At 43.4% G+C, this 13,491-nt stretch overlaps 1 protein-coding gene across 1 annotated transcript; it reads right to left on the reverse strand.

Moving 5' to 3' along the window:
* Nucleotides 1–275: 275 nt before the first annotated feature.
* uts2r3 (urotensin-2 receptor 3) lies at nt 276–1,503 on the reverse strand (the record flags this gene model as incomplete). The annotated part of the gene is made up of 1 exon (XM_080006166.1): nt 276–1,503. The coding sequence occupies one exon, from the start codon at nt 1,501–1,503 to the stop codon at nt 346–348; it is 1,158 nt and encodes a 385-aa protein (XP_079862292.1). The 3' UTR covers nt 276–345.
* Between the last annotated feature and the right edge of the window lie 11,988 nt (nt 1,504–13,491).

Raw genomic sequence — 13,491 nt, forward strand, 5'->3', positions numbered from 1 at the left:
GCCACGAATGCAACTTTGCAACAGTCACAAGGTATGGGAGATTAAAAAACCTTCACCCATCCAGATGTGTTTTTTTGCAAGTGTAATTCAGGAAATCTTAATTAGTATGAGAAATGGTTCAGAATATGCAGCTCAAGATTCAACAGGGATTGTCGTTTGGAATTGCATCAAGTGGACGTATCGTCCAATCACAAAGTGCTATCATTTTCTCGCTCACTAAAGTCCAACTCCTCTTTATTGCAAGCTAAAGCAAATTAAATGCTCCTCCGTCCTTATCTGGATTCTGCACCGAATACCCAGAATTCAGATCGAAGACTTTTAACATGCAAGCGAGAGCCGTATGTCCTACTGCACCGGGCTGCTCTTACGGCAGAGCTCGTTCGCTGACGTCAGCGTCTGTCGATTGCGTCTGCGTTTTCCAGTCAATAGCGTGTAGAAGAACGGATTCACACAAGAGTTTCCATACGTCAGTCCTGTCAGTATCCGGTTCACCGTCACCTGTGTGCCGACTGGAACCGTCCTCAGTATGTCAGGCTGGTACAGAGGCAGCAGCTGCCAGATCCAGAATGGGAGGAAACAGGCCCAAAAGGCCAGGACAATACCCAGGATGAGGAGCAGGACTTTGGGCTTGGGCGCCCGAGGAGGGTAAGCGGTGCTGCCCCCGGTGGCCCAGGCCGGCCGGGTCTGGGACACCCAGTAAAGCCGACCTAGAGTAGCGTAAAGCGCTCCGATGGCCAGCCCAGGACCCAGGATGCTGGTGCAGAACAGTACACTGAGATAGGCCTTGGAGCTCTGCTCGTCCCAGGCCGGCACACAGAGCTGGCCCTCCTGGTCGTCCCCGTCCTCCAGGTGCAAGGTGATCATCATGGGCAGGCTGAGAGCCACGGCTAGTCCCCAGGCCAGACCCACACGCAGCAGACCAGAGGAGTTTGAGGAGGAGGTGTGGAGGGGATGCGCCACCGCTCGGTAGCGATCCAGACTCATGGCGGTCAGAGTAAAGATGGAGGCGTGCATGGTGAGGAGGTCCAGGCTGAGGAGCAGGCGGCAGCCGAGCTCTCCGAAGGCCCAACCCGACGCCAGGCTGTCGTACACAATGAAGGGAGCCGTGAAAAGATAGAGGAGGTCAGCTAGGGCGAGGCTCAGCACCTGGAGATAAAGTGACGACGAAGAGGAGGAAGAGGAGACGGGGGAGGAGGAAGGGGAGAAGGAAGGGGAAGACAGGTTTGCCAGGCAGGGTGGTAAAGGGAGTGTTAGTAAGCAGCACTTTGCTCCTGCTCCGTGCCTCCTCCTACCTCTCCTGCGTCTCAGGAGGAGGCCCAGGGTGTACAGGTTCCCTGTGATGCCCAGCAGCGAGAGGAGGGAGAGGAGGGAGCAGAACAGAGCGGTGGAGGCCAGGCTGGGGGACGGAGAGACGGAGGGAGAGGAGGAGGGCACAGAGATATTTGGGATGAAAGGGATGGTGTAAGGGAAGGGAGAGGGAGGCAGAGAGCCTGAGAGCTCCATGGTTTGGAAATTGTAAATAGGAATAAAAGTTTTAAGAAACAAAGCCAGGAAAGGGCTAAAAGCAGAAACGATTTAAATAAATAGATTCTGAGTAGTACAGGTTTTAGCAGTCAGGGTGATGAGAGGGGGGTGGATTGGGGGAAAGGCGGTAAATTTGTATTAGTCAGTTGAAATACTTTTTAAATTGAATTGTCAGATTTTTTTTCTCATTTTAAACAGTGGCAACAGTTCCACATAACTTTTGATTTGCACACGGAACCCTGTATTGATACCCCGATACTATTTAGTTTAAAAAAACCTGTGTTTTTTCCTTAATTCTTTACATTATTCATCTATTTAATTTTGTGACGTAAGGCTAGCCCGCAATGCCACGGGATACTTTGTGGGCATGCAGAATAGTAAATCCATGGAAATCCTAAATGCCCCGTCGTCGTTAGGATTGGACAACCAAAGCCATTTTATTAAACTAAAATGTTTAACATTATGTTCAGTAACCAGGATTTAACCGTCCTTCCATTACCCAATGTCAGAATGTGGCAAACAGCGTTTGTTTCCCCGTAGACGTAGTAATAATAATAATAATGTTAATAATAATGTTAATAATAATGTAACAGAATATAATAGTAGTAATAATAATAATAATAATAATAATGATAACAATGTAACAGAATAGCATTTCCATGAACTATTTTGGAGTTTAAAGAGATTTAAAACAGAGTTTGTTTATGTTTGTTTGATAGATTGATAGAGTTTGATAATGAACTGAACTTTGGACCTCAAGTCATAATTAGTCATATAAAATGTTCCTGCCAGTAGGATTTTGTGAGACTATCAATTTGAGGAATGGGAGGGTGTTCCTGAACAATGTATTATGCGGCGACATCAGAGCGCACATGGGGGTGAACATGCGCATGACACATGGTGACCCCCCCCCTCTGTGAGTCCCTTTAAATAACATCTATTTCATCTCTGTGACACATGATTCATTTCAGACATGGTTCACATTACCCCTTTAAAACTCATATGTGTGTAGTATGTTTTTTATTTTATTTTATTTTTTTGCAGTTTTTTTTTTATATTTTATCTTAAGAACCTATATATCCAAACTTTTAAACATGTAAATTCAAATAGTTCTAGAGATATATTAAGAGATACTCATCAACTTACATCAAAACAAAAAGCAATACGAATAAAGTAATAAGAATTTAAAAATTGAACAAAATGGCGAATGTAATAAACCTGAAAATGAACTAAGGAATGGTCAAGCAGCCGTTCATGTGTGAAAATAAATCTTACTGCACCTTTTAGTTATTGTCTGTCGGGAAACATTTGCTGACATTTATATTAGGCCTAACTAAAAAAATAAAAATAAATATATAATATATATATATATATGTGTGTGTGTGTGTGTGTGTGTGTGTGTGTATAGTAATCATATTTTATTTTCATTTTATTATAAGTTCCCTGTATATTTCTGGAGCTGTCTATTATATTTCCTTAACTTAGTGCACGTATAGTACTTTCTGAAACTTTCTTCAGCTCCTGTTACGCCCAAATTAGTCCATTCTTGTCTTATATTATTTGATCTTTTCTTATCGCCAGAATAATATTGACTAAGAGATAATTCCTTCACCAGGTTCATCATTTTAATGATAAGTTATTATTGTATCTGGCGTCTTACCTGGCTTGGACAGTTCCCTTTTCCAGGCGCTGTGAAAGTACTTTCCCATGGATTTGTGCTGGTGAATAATGTCATTTTAGTGCGTAGAGTTCCGTGTGAGGAGCGCTGCGAGGGGCTGTTCCCGCTGCTCTGCCTCCTCCTGCTGCTCTTCCTCCTCCTGCTGCTCTGCCTCCTCCTGCTGCTCTACCTCTTCTCTCCTCAACTCTCCCCCTCTCTCTCTCTCTCTCTCTCGCTCTCTCCCTGACGTCCGACGAGCGGAGCCGTGGGCGTGCGAGGGGGCGGGGCTCCTGTCCCCACGTGCGACGTGCGTGTAATGGGCCTGTGCGCCTCCAAAATTCATCAGCGTGATCGCTTACAATAATGATGATGTTGTGACGGTGTTTGTCGACTGTGCTTTTTGGAGGAGAGTGGATCTTAACTTAATCACTCCTGTAAAAACGTTGAGTCGAACCTGATGACTCGGTTATGGATGCGGCGCCCTTGGGCATGGCATTCGTCTCACTGTGAACTCACTGGAACAATTCCCCTCAAAGGTCAATCATCTGACCATAAATGGTTTTGCAGCATCATATTTTGGGAAATGATCGACTATAAGTCACCATAATAACCAGCTGCATTTTGAAGACCACCAATTTAGTGTTATGTAATGTGTCGGCCAAAGTCGGACACATTAATTCAAAAAAGTGACAAGGAATCTGATCATTAATTATTATTATCATTATTATTATTATTATTATTATTTATTAAAGGCACTTCATATTAGATAAATAGTCAAATTAAAAAAAATGCTATCTTTTAACATTTATCCTATTATATTTAGGTTCTTATATGTAGTATATTTTAAGTTTGCTTTAAGTTCTCAGCAAAGAAAAGAAAAAAAAAGAAGAGAGCAGTGTAACTCAATCCTGATGATCGCTGGTGATAGAAAAATGGTGTGAATGTATTCCATCCGTTTTCTTTACCCTGTCGGGTCGGGGAGTCGAGGGGTCGGGGGTCGGGGGCTGACCATGGGCGCAGGGCAGGACACCAGTGCACCACGAGGACCCACACATTGGGGAATTGGAGTTTTCGGTCATAAAATGTGACTTTATTTTACAAAGTGGTGCTGCTTCTAACGGGGGAGGCGGACTAAGCTGCTCAGGAAAGACACGCGGGCGGGAACGCCGAGACACCGGGACCGTTATGGTCTGTCTTTACGTAATACGCGGTGGTAACTAATGTGTTTCACTTCCACTCCAACGTCAACACGGCATCCAATCATTTTCAAACAACACGGGGAGATTTGATGTGTGAATTATAGGGGATATCACTTAAACAATTTAGCACTTCCCTACAACAACATTGTTCCATGTCAGAAGTAAGAAGGGCTCTGATATCATCACAGCAGAGTCGGCCCTTTCCACAATTATCAGAAGCGACTCGGAGCGGCTTGTAACCCGCGGGTTGTTTTTGGCACGGCCGCCGGCGAGCCGCAGCCCCAGCTTTGCCAAATGTGTTCTTCAAGAAGCTGAACAACCTTGAAACACAGTTGAGGCGCCCGGCTGCGGGCCCCGTCCTTTGCGGCCGGCACGGCGGTCCGTCCGTCAGCCGGCGGACGCGGGACGGACAGACGCGGGCGGCGAAGACCAGAGGGAACATACCTATCCCCACGGGGTGCGAGGAATTTGAACAAATACCTGGCACAGGCATGTCAAAGTGAGGAAGGGGGGGAGGGGGAGTGGGGGAGGGGTGTCGGGTTGGGGTGGGGGCCAACTGACGTTCACAGGTGGAGGCTCGATCAGATGTGGAAGGTTGGATTAGATTACATTAGATTAGGGTTGGATTTTTTTACTTTTATTTTTCAATGAGGTGGTGCTGGTTTCGCCTGCAGCCGGAGTTTTAAACTTGGGGGTGAGGGATGATATGGATCATGGGAACAGCAACGGTCTGATTCATGGGACGTCAGGAATGGAAATTGATTTACTTGTGGGAAATGCTGCGGGGAAAAGGGATGAGGGTCTCAGGGTGTGTCTCAGTATTTGAACCTGCGCTCGATGTCATGAGGCACATACGCATTTTTGGGCCGTGGGTTCAATTTTGCAGGGGGGAGATCGGAGTTGACAAGGAGGGAGATTCTTTACTGCTGTTTTGTACCATAAAATGTAATCAAGGTGGATAGTACTCCGTTTTAATTACATTTTATTGTACTGACAGAGCAAATAAATCAACTAACAAATCAAAGCACAGTTCACGCATCAAACGGAAAATCAAGAGTACAAGAGCAGTAGTAGCAATAGCGGGGGAAAAAACTAGCGTCTTCCCAGTGTTGTAAATGTGGGGGAAAAAAGGTGGTGGAGCAAAAAAGAAAGAAGAGCAAACAACACAACGAAAAGCAAAAAGATGAACTTGGAATTCCCTTGCATCGGCGGCCGTCTTTCACAGCGACCCTTCCTGCTCGCAGGCCAGATGGAGTGTTGTTTTTTTAGCACCGCCGCTGGTTCATCGGGGGTTACGAGGGAAGAAAACACTCTTTATTATAATTGTTATTATTATCAATCTGTGCGTCATCATCCGCTTTGACAGCACATCCCGGAGGAGAGACGGCCTCACGTCGTCCCCTTCACTCGTCCTGCCTCGACAAACCATTCCCCCGCCCGCGCACACCGTCCCCGCAGCTCCCTAACCCTCCCTGGCCCCCGCCCGCGCTTCTCCCTTTTCATTTTGCTAATTAACTCACTTCATTTCTTAACAGGGGCCGCTGACAAATTACGGCGGGCGGTGCCGACCGTCCCCGGTACCGTAGACTTGATTAAATGGGCGGACGTTTTCCCCCGTGTGACAAACGGCCGTTGGACCGGGCGGATTAGCAACCTGCGATGAGTTATTGATCCCTCTGTAGGGGGGGCCGTCGCGGTGACGCCGTTGCTTCCCTCCCCGCCTGTCTCCCCCCCCCCCAACACCGCTCTGGCCCACGTCTGGGCCTCTTGTCTTTCAGAGCTTTGCGATTTAGGTTTGATGTGAAGGTGGACACTTCTCCGGGGGCTCTTTCTCTTTTCACATTGCGTTGCAACAAATATTCAAATCATGTCTTAACTGCTTTTTTCTTCTGTCTTTTGAAGGAGATTGAGGCGTGAAGATTGCGATGGTAATAAGATATGCCTGCTTGTAGACATACTATTACGCTCCTTTTTAAGCAAGTTAATGTAGGTCTCTGAGGTCCCCACAACATGTTTTTGAATTTTTTATTTCTTTTTTGCTGAAAATACCACTCAGATGATGCATTCGAGCCATTCTCACATACTTCTATACCATCCCGTTTCAAAGAACAAGCCCTAACCCTTTAAAATATTTTGTTTGTCGATTTACTCAGATGGGGGGCGGTTCTAATTAGAATGAAGCCCTCGGCGAAGTCGATCGGGGCGGCAAAGCTGAACGGCTCGTTTTGTTTTCTGGAACAGAACGCTCACAAAAAAAAAAAAAAGAAGCTGGCTGGGTTGTGTAATTTCACAGTTTGTGTGTTAGTTGGCCCCATCGGAGACCCACGTCTACGCGCACAAGCGCCGAAAAAGTGAGTTTTGCATAATAGGCCCCCTTTAACAATACATGCAGATGTTTTTATTTTATTTCAGATGTCTCTTGACGCTGACTGCCAAGGACTGCTACAACACATTAAACTAACGTGGTCTTGGATTGCGGAGCATTAGGTTTGGATGACAAATTATAAACGTGACTGTGACCAAATCTGGAGCGGTGAGCGGCTCCAGCGCCTGGACGTGCCGCTGTGTCTGCAGAGAGCAGAGCAGCACATCGGCCTCCCCCCAGGCCCCCCACGGCCACTTATCACAGCAACCGGCGTCCAGCGGGCCAGCAGGGAATTTGATTCCTGCATGTGCTGCAACATGCTGACTAAACAAACATGCTGACAAAACAGTAAAGGTGGCAAATTATTCTTCAGAATCAGACAAAGGTCAGGGAAGAGCCGTTTTGGTTCCACAAAGAACCTTTCAGACCAATATTCCTAAAAGAACCGCTTCTTTGCAACACTCTGCTTTGTATTATTCTTTTTTTTATTAATTGGCCTTGTGCAGGCTAGTCATAGGCTAGCCTCCCACATCTGGAGCACGCAGCGGTCGGGTTATTTTCCAAATTGATGCCATCACCCTCCATTCAGTGAATCAAATAGGAATTACAACCTGCTAATAACCCACCAAAACATATGGGGAACATAAGGAATCCAGCCACTAAATAACATGGCTGTCTCTTTAGTGGTGTTTTTTTGCGGAACCACCATTAATTGTCTGTGTTTACACTGAAAAAATAATGAGTCATTGTATCAACTTGTAAAAAAAAGCTTGAATTTGTAAAGTCTGTATTTCGTAGGTGTTAATTTGAAATCGATGAATGAAGATGCACATTTCAAGTTGGGTCAACCTAAAGAATGTATGTTTACCAAATTAAAGCAATTGTTTTAAGTTCATCTAATGACTCAAATCCACGGGGGTTTTTTCCAGTGGAGTTGACAAAAATGTATTTTTGAATTACATTTCGAAAAAATACATACATACATACACATAAAGTAGGTTATGTATGCAAATGTTTTGGTTCCATTTTTCATTAATTTATGAGTATGTTGTTTTTTTTTTAATCAAGAATCAAAGTTCACTATTCTTATTTTAAATCGGCTTTATTTGGGTGGCAAACTGTCTTGAAAGCCCTCACACCCTGGGTGTGAAGTCCTGCTTCTTTGGTGTTGGACACCTTCTGCCTCTCCACATTTACCTTTTTAATCATCGCTTTAAAACCAGGTGTGAGGCCTCTGGCTGCTCTGAAGTATAGTGTTTATAGTGAATGGCCATTTTAAAATGAAAACCTGCACAGTCTCATCCCCATGTCCTCAGGGCGCTTTGCCGGAAAAATAGTTTCAATCTGCCCACTGGTGGCTCAAAGTGTGTACTGCACCCAAAATGCCGCCAGCCGATTGAGTGGAAACACCCAAAATAAATCACTTATATAGAAATAACATGACAGTGACCCATGATCATGTCAAAACACTTGGAGCCTTGCCATAATATAATAAAATATATTATAATATAATGTAATGTGAGGTGAGATGAGATGAGATGAGATGAGATGAGATGAGATGAAATGAAATGAAATGATATGATATAATAAGTCTGGCTATGAAGCTGTTAACATTGACAGATCTACTTCAGAATAGTATGACTTTTTTTTTTTATTATATGGTTTTTGCAGTTGCTGCGGTTTAGCTAAACTTTCTTGTAAACCTTTTACCACAGTTGAATTACAACCGCACATCAATAGTGCTCCAATCTTTTACTTCAGTAAAAGCACAAATACCCTGGCGGTAATGTATCTAGTGAAAACACAGCATTGACATTTCTACTTAAGTAAAAGTATATACAGTAAGTGCATGCTTTTCAATGTACTTCAAGTATTAAAAGTAAAAGTAAGCCTACTTGTCATAGCCCTGATAACAGTGCAATTGTATCGGTTCAGTGCATTGGTTCCTCTTGCTTTTGAATATATCTAGAAATAAATTCTGATAATTTAAATAAATAAATAAATAAATGAAGTGATGCAAGTGTACTAAAATGTAGTAGAGTAAAAAGTAGCCCATAGACATTTGCTTTGAAATGTAGTGGAGTAGTCTGAAGTCTCCAAAACCGAATGTAATTAAGTAAGTACAGTACTTGAAAATGTACTTATGTACTATAAAAAATAACTTGTACTTAGTGACTTTACACGACTGTTAAATGGGATGTTTATGTACAACCAACAACTTTATCTACACATAAAATTGAATGCATGGGACACAATTTAAGAACAAGTACCCTAAATTGACTTGCCTAAATGCAATGACAACAAACTATCTCTTCCTCCACCTCTGTGAACCCCCCCCCCCCCGGGACATTTTTCCACGGGTCAATTTCAGTCAGCACCGTTGTTTTCTCTTCTTAGCAAGATAAAATGAAAGGCATTGCGAAGTTACCGATACGACCCACCTTCACCTTCCATGGTGTCTGGATCCATGCCCCTCGCCCCCCTGCAGAGAACGTCCTTAACAACAGCAACCTGTGTCAAACAGGGAGCAGGCCAGGACTCAAGCAAGGTCTCCAGTTACACACACACACACACACACACACACACACACACACACACGTCATCATTTCTGGTATTGTTTCATAAGTGGAAATCTGATCAGCCATATAAGCACGCAGTTAATCAGTGATAGTGAACGAGAGGCCAGATGCTGCACAGTTATATTTTGAATGTTTTAAATGTGTTTTTTTTTTTTTTTTCTCATGCCAGGTTGTTTTTGTAAAAGTATTTCCACATACATAAGAAAAACACCGCCTTCTACACAACGTCAATTGCAGATAAAGTTTGTGCCTTTGTACTACAACAGAAAACTGTTGTAGGTGACATCATCATAAAGACGTCATAGGTCACTCCTTGGGCTCCTTGACTCAGATTAAAGAGATTAAACAGCCGCAGACACGCTCGCACGCACACAGCGCTTCTCTTCCTCTGTCCTATGCTCGCATTGTAGGCAAATCAATATCTATCTTCTTCTTTCGGCTGCTCCCCTTAGGGGTCAATATCTATATAGTAAATAAATCAATATTATCACAAGCCTCTTTCACTGGATGATGTCATGAGATGTTTTTAGAGTTTATTTTAGATTGTATAGTGTGATTCATAGACAACAATGCTATATGGTCCACAATTTGTCATGATATGAGGTCTGTAACATTAGAGTTTTATTATTTGTTTTTTATGTAGAGTTTTGATCTAATAACATAGATTCTAGTTACCATGTTAATGTAATTATGCAAATTCACGAACGCGTAACGTTATCGCAATGATATAAATCTTCAATATCGCCCAGTCCTGACACAGAGATAGGCAAATGTTAATTGAAACTAATCACTCAAATTTTTTCAAGTGTCAATATTATAATAAAAGCAATTATAATAATAAATAAAGCTGCAGGCGGCAATACACGGGCTCCATATTAGTTGTTAGTTCCGTTTTCGATTTTGCAGATTTCCCTTTTCTGTGACTACTTACAATTTCACGGGTTCTAGTTTTCCAACGCGTTCCTGGTACATGAACACATCATTCATTCCCACAGTCGCGTGGACCCGACGCGGTGACGACTTTCTGTGGATTAATCTTTTTTCGTATCCAATCTTTCCGATGGGTTACGATTCCATGAAACCGGAAAACGGTTGACATTTTTATGTGATTATTGACAATTTTCAGGGTACTACTTTTCAGATTCGTTCTGAGAATATGAACTCGTCATGCTCTCGCCGATTTTGTATCTTACCACTCCCTCGAATCCCGCAAAGTAGGGAGGACCACAACGCCGCATGTAACACGGGGTTAGATCGGAATACTACATTTACAAAAATACCAAGGAGATACAATAAAATATCAGTCGAACAGCCCCGCCGACGTTCAACAGATGAGACGGTACAACAACAACCTTCACATTTATAGCAAATGGATGATGATGTCACAAAGCGTGTTACTCTAAAACTCATCTGGTTCCATTACCCAATCGAAAGTTTTGGAACTTTGGCGTGTGAAGCGCGGAAGTTCGGCTACTTGCGGTCAAACTTTTGCTCCGTACTCGATTTGGATGAAACTTGAACCACAAGATGTCTGCGACGTCCCGGTTCTTGCCAAACCTCAACCGTGTCGGTAGCTTCTGCAGTCGTTCAGTTCCAGACACTTTAAGCTTGAAAAATTCAGAGGATAATAATAAAAATGTGAACAATAACAATAGGCTCCTCCCTGTGGGGTGTAGCTCTAATAAATATAGCTCCAGGCAACAATACACTGGGCCAGTTTAGTCGTGTTTGGTATGTATTACAGTTTTCCGGGTTCTCTGAAAGGCAGCATGGGTTACAATTTTTTCAAGTTGACATTGAACGCCGCATTGGCTCCTCCAGTACGCAGTCTACACAGCGCAACTTTCCGAAAGCAAATGACCAGACGTAGCACCGGACTTTACATCGGTTCACAATGTCATTTGTCACAAGTGGAAGTCCTGCATGTCACTCAGAAACATTACATAAACTTTTTTAACTTTTGGGACTAAAATAAAACAGACACAATTCAGACCCGTTGCTCTGGAGCTGCAAGTGAACTCCATGTGTGAAGAACAAAAACATGGAATATGTTTTTGACTGACTTGGGGTGAGTAAGGAATGTCAACATTTAAATTCCGCCAGGTTACTGTGCATGTCGTGTGTAAATAAAAAATATTTTTCTTCAGTCTTTTGCGATGCGTTTGTCATGCATGTTCATATTGCGATGACGGTGAAAACACACTTTATGTTGCTCCAGAGGGAAAGTGTTTCAATCCACAGCTCAGGCGTTTAAGTGGCACTGACATCTCCGTTGCGATTCATAACAATCGTACAGGAACCGGTGCCATATTGGCACCGGGTTTCCAAAAAATGAAATGCCGCAAAATAAAGAGGGACACGACACTGGGTTACATGCAAACGGAGTGTGTTTATTTACAAAAAGGGCAAAAGGTATGAAAAATATAAAACTAAAAGCTGGGTATTGTGTCAAGTCGTCTCCACCCAGTACAGATACTGCACGAAGAAACAACTCCGGACCGATGGAGTCTACACCACGCACCTTGCATGATGCAACATATATAACGAATTGGATAATGATGTCACAAAGCGCCCCGCTCCACAAACTCATCTCGCTCCACATCCCGACTGGAAGTATTAGAACCTTGCCGTATCGGCGATGCGTGAACGTTCTGCTGCTTCCGGTAAAATTTAATCAGAATCAGAAGCAGAAATACTTAATCAGGGTTTTTCACTAATTCCTGCTCCGGATGTAGATCGATGTGGATCGAACTTGAACCACGAGATGTCTGGGACCGCCTGGTTCTGACGAGACCTCGACCATGTCCGTGGGTTCAGCGATTGTCGTGTTCCAGACACTTTTAGCCTGAAAAAATGCCAAGGAGAGGACTCATAATAAAAATCCCAGCAATAGCAAAAGGGATGGACCCAAAATAATGATAATAACAACAACAACAACAACAATATTATTATAATTATAATTATTATTGTTGTTGTTATTATTAGTATTATTATTCAGTGTCGTGTCTTAATTAATCAGTAAACAATAATGTCAACGACGACGGTCAGGGCAGAGATTTCCGTGAGAAGCGCGAGTCCAAGTGCTCACGGGACGCGGCGGGACCGGCACAGCGCGAGCGCGTTCCAGCCGGTGGCACACGGGAGGGCGCGCGGACAGCGGCGCTCCAGCGGGCCCCGCGAGACGTAACCTTGAGCTCGGTTAAAAACAACAACAACAACAACAACAACAACAACAACAACAGCAACGGCAACGACAAACAAACCGTTAGGAAGGAAAAGGCCGTCACCGGAACGTATCGAAAACGAGCAGCGGCAGGTGAGCAGCGGTCTGTTGAGGTGGGGTTTTTTTTGTTTTTGTTTTTGTTTTTTCGTATCGCGTCGACGTTCAAAACTTTTATTTTTTTTTTTTTTTTTTTTTATCGATTGCGCTGTCGTTAAGTTACTCTCATTTATATTCGTGTATTTTAACCAAAGTGTATTTTACTCGTGTATTTTACCTGTCAAAAGTTTTAATTTTTCGCGTTTTTGTTCTATTACATTTTTTTTTTTTTTTTTTTTTTTTGAAAATGCACATATTTGTCGAGTTCTGATGTGACGCAAGGTGCAAACTGACATTTATCAATCATTCAGCGTTGTTATGATTAAACATGTCAAATAACCGCGCTGACGGGTTTGCAGCACCGACGGTAGGACCGTCTCTATTGCGACAGGCTGTGTCTGTGTCGCATGCTTCGGAAATCGGGTTATTCCGGCCTCCGTCGGCGTGTGCGCACCGCATTTGCTTAAGAACATGCTCCGACTGACTTTTTAATTGGGTTGCTGCCTCGGGTTGTTGACACGCTGGGAGTGGGGATCCAGCGGTGTGTGAAGCTGCTTTCCGGCTGCTTTTCTGTGTGACTGACGCACTGGCTCCATGCAAACGTCCCTTTTGGAGAAACATGAAGTGTAATGCTCTGTGGGGCCCTGTCAGTGGAGATGCCTCTTAATATAATGTTGGATAACCAACCATGGTGTCTTCAGAGTGTTTTTCAATTCATTGTATTACAATTTGGCTTAGAAAACACGTTGTTTTACAGTTAAAATGGAAAGACAAAAAAGAAAAAGAAGTGACGCGGACCTGTAAATGACAAAAAAAAAAAAAAAAAACTATAATGCATGCTGTGTGAA

Source organism: Zeus faber (genome assembly GCF_960531495.2).
Source record: "Zeus faber genome assembly, chromosome: 8".
In the NCBI taxonomy this organism is placed as follows: Eukaryota; Metazoa; Chordata; class Actinopteri; order Zeiformes; family Zeidae; genus Zeus; species Zeus faber.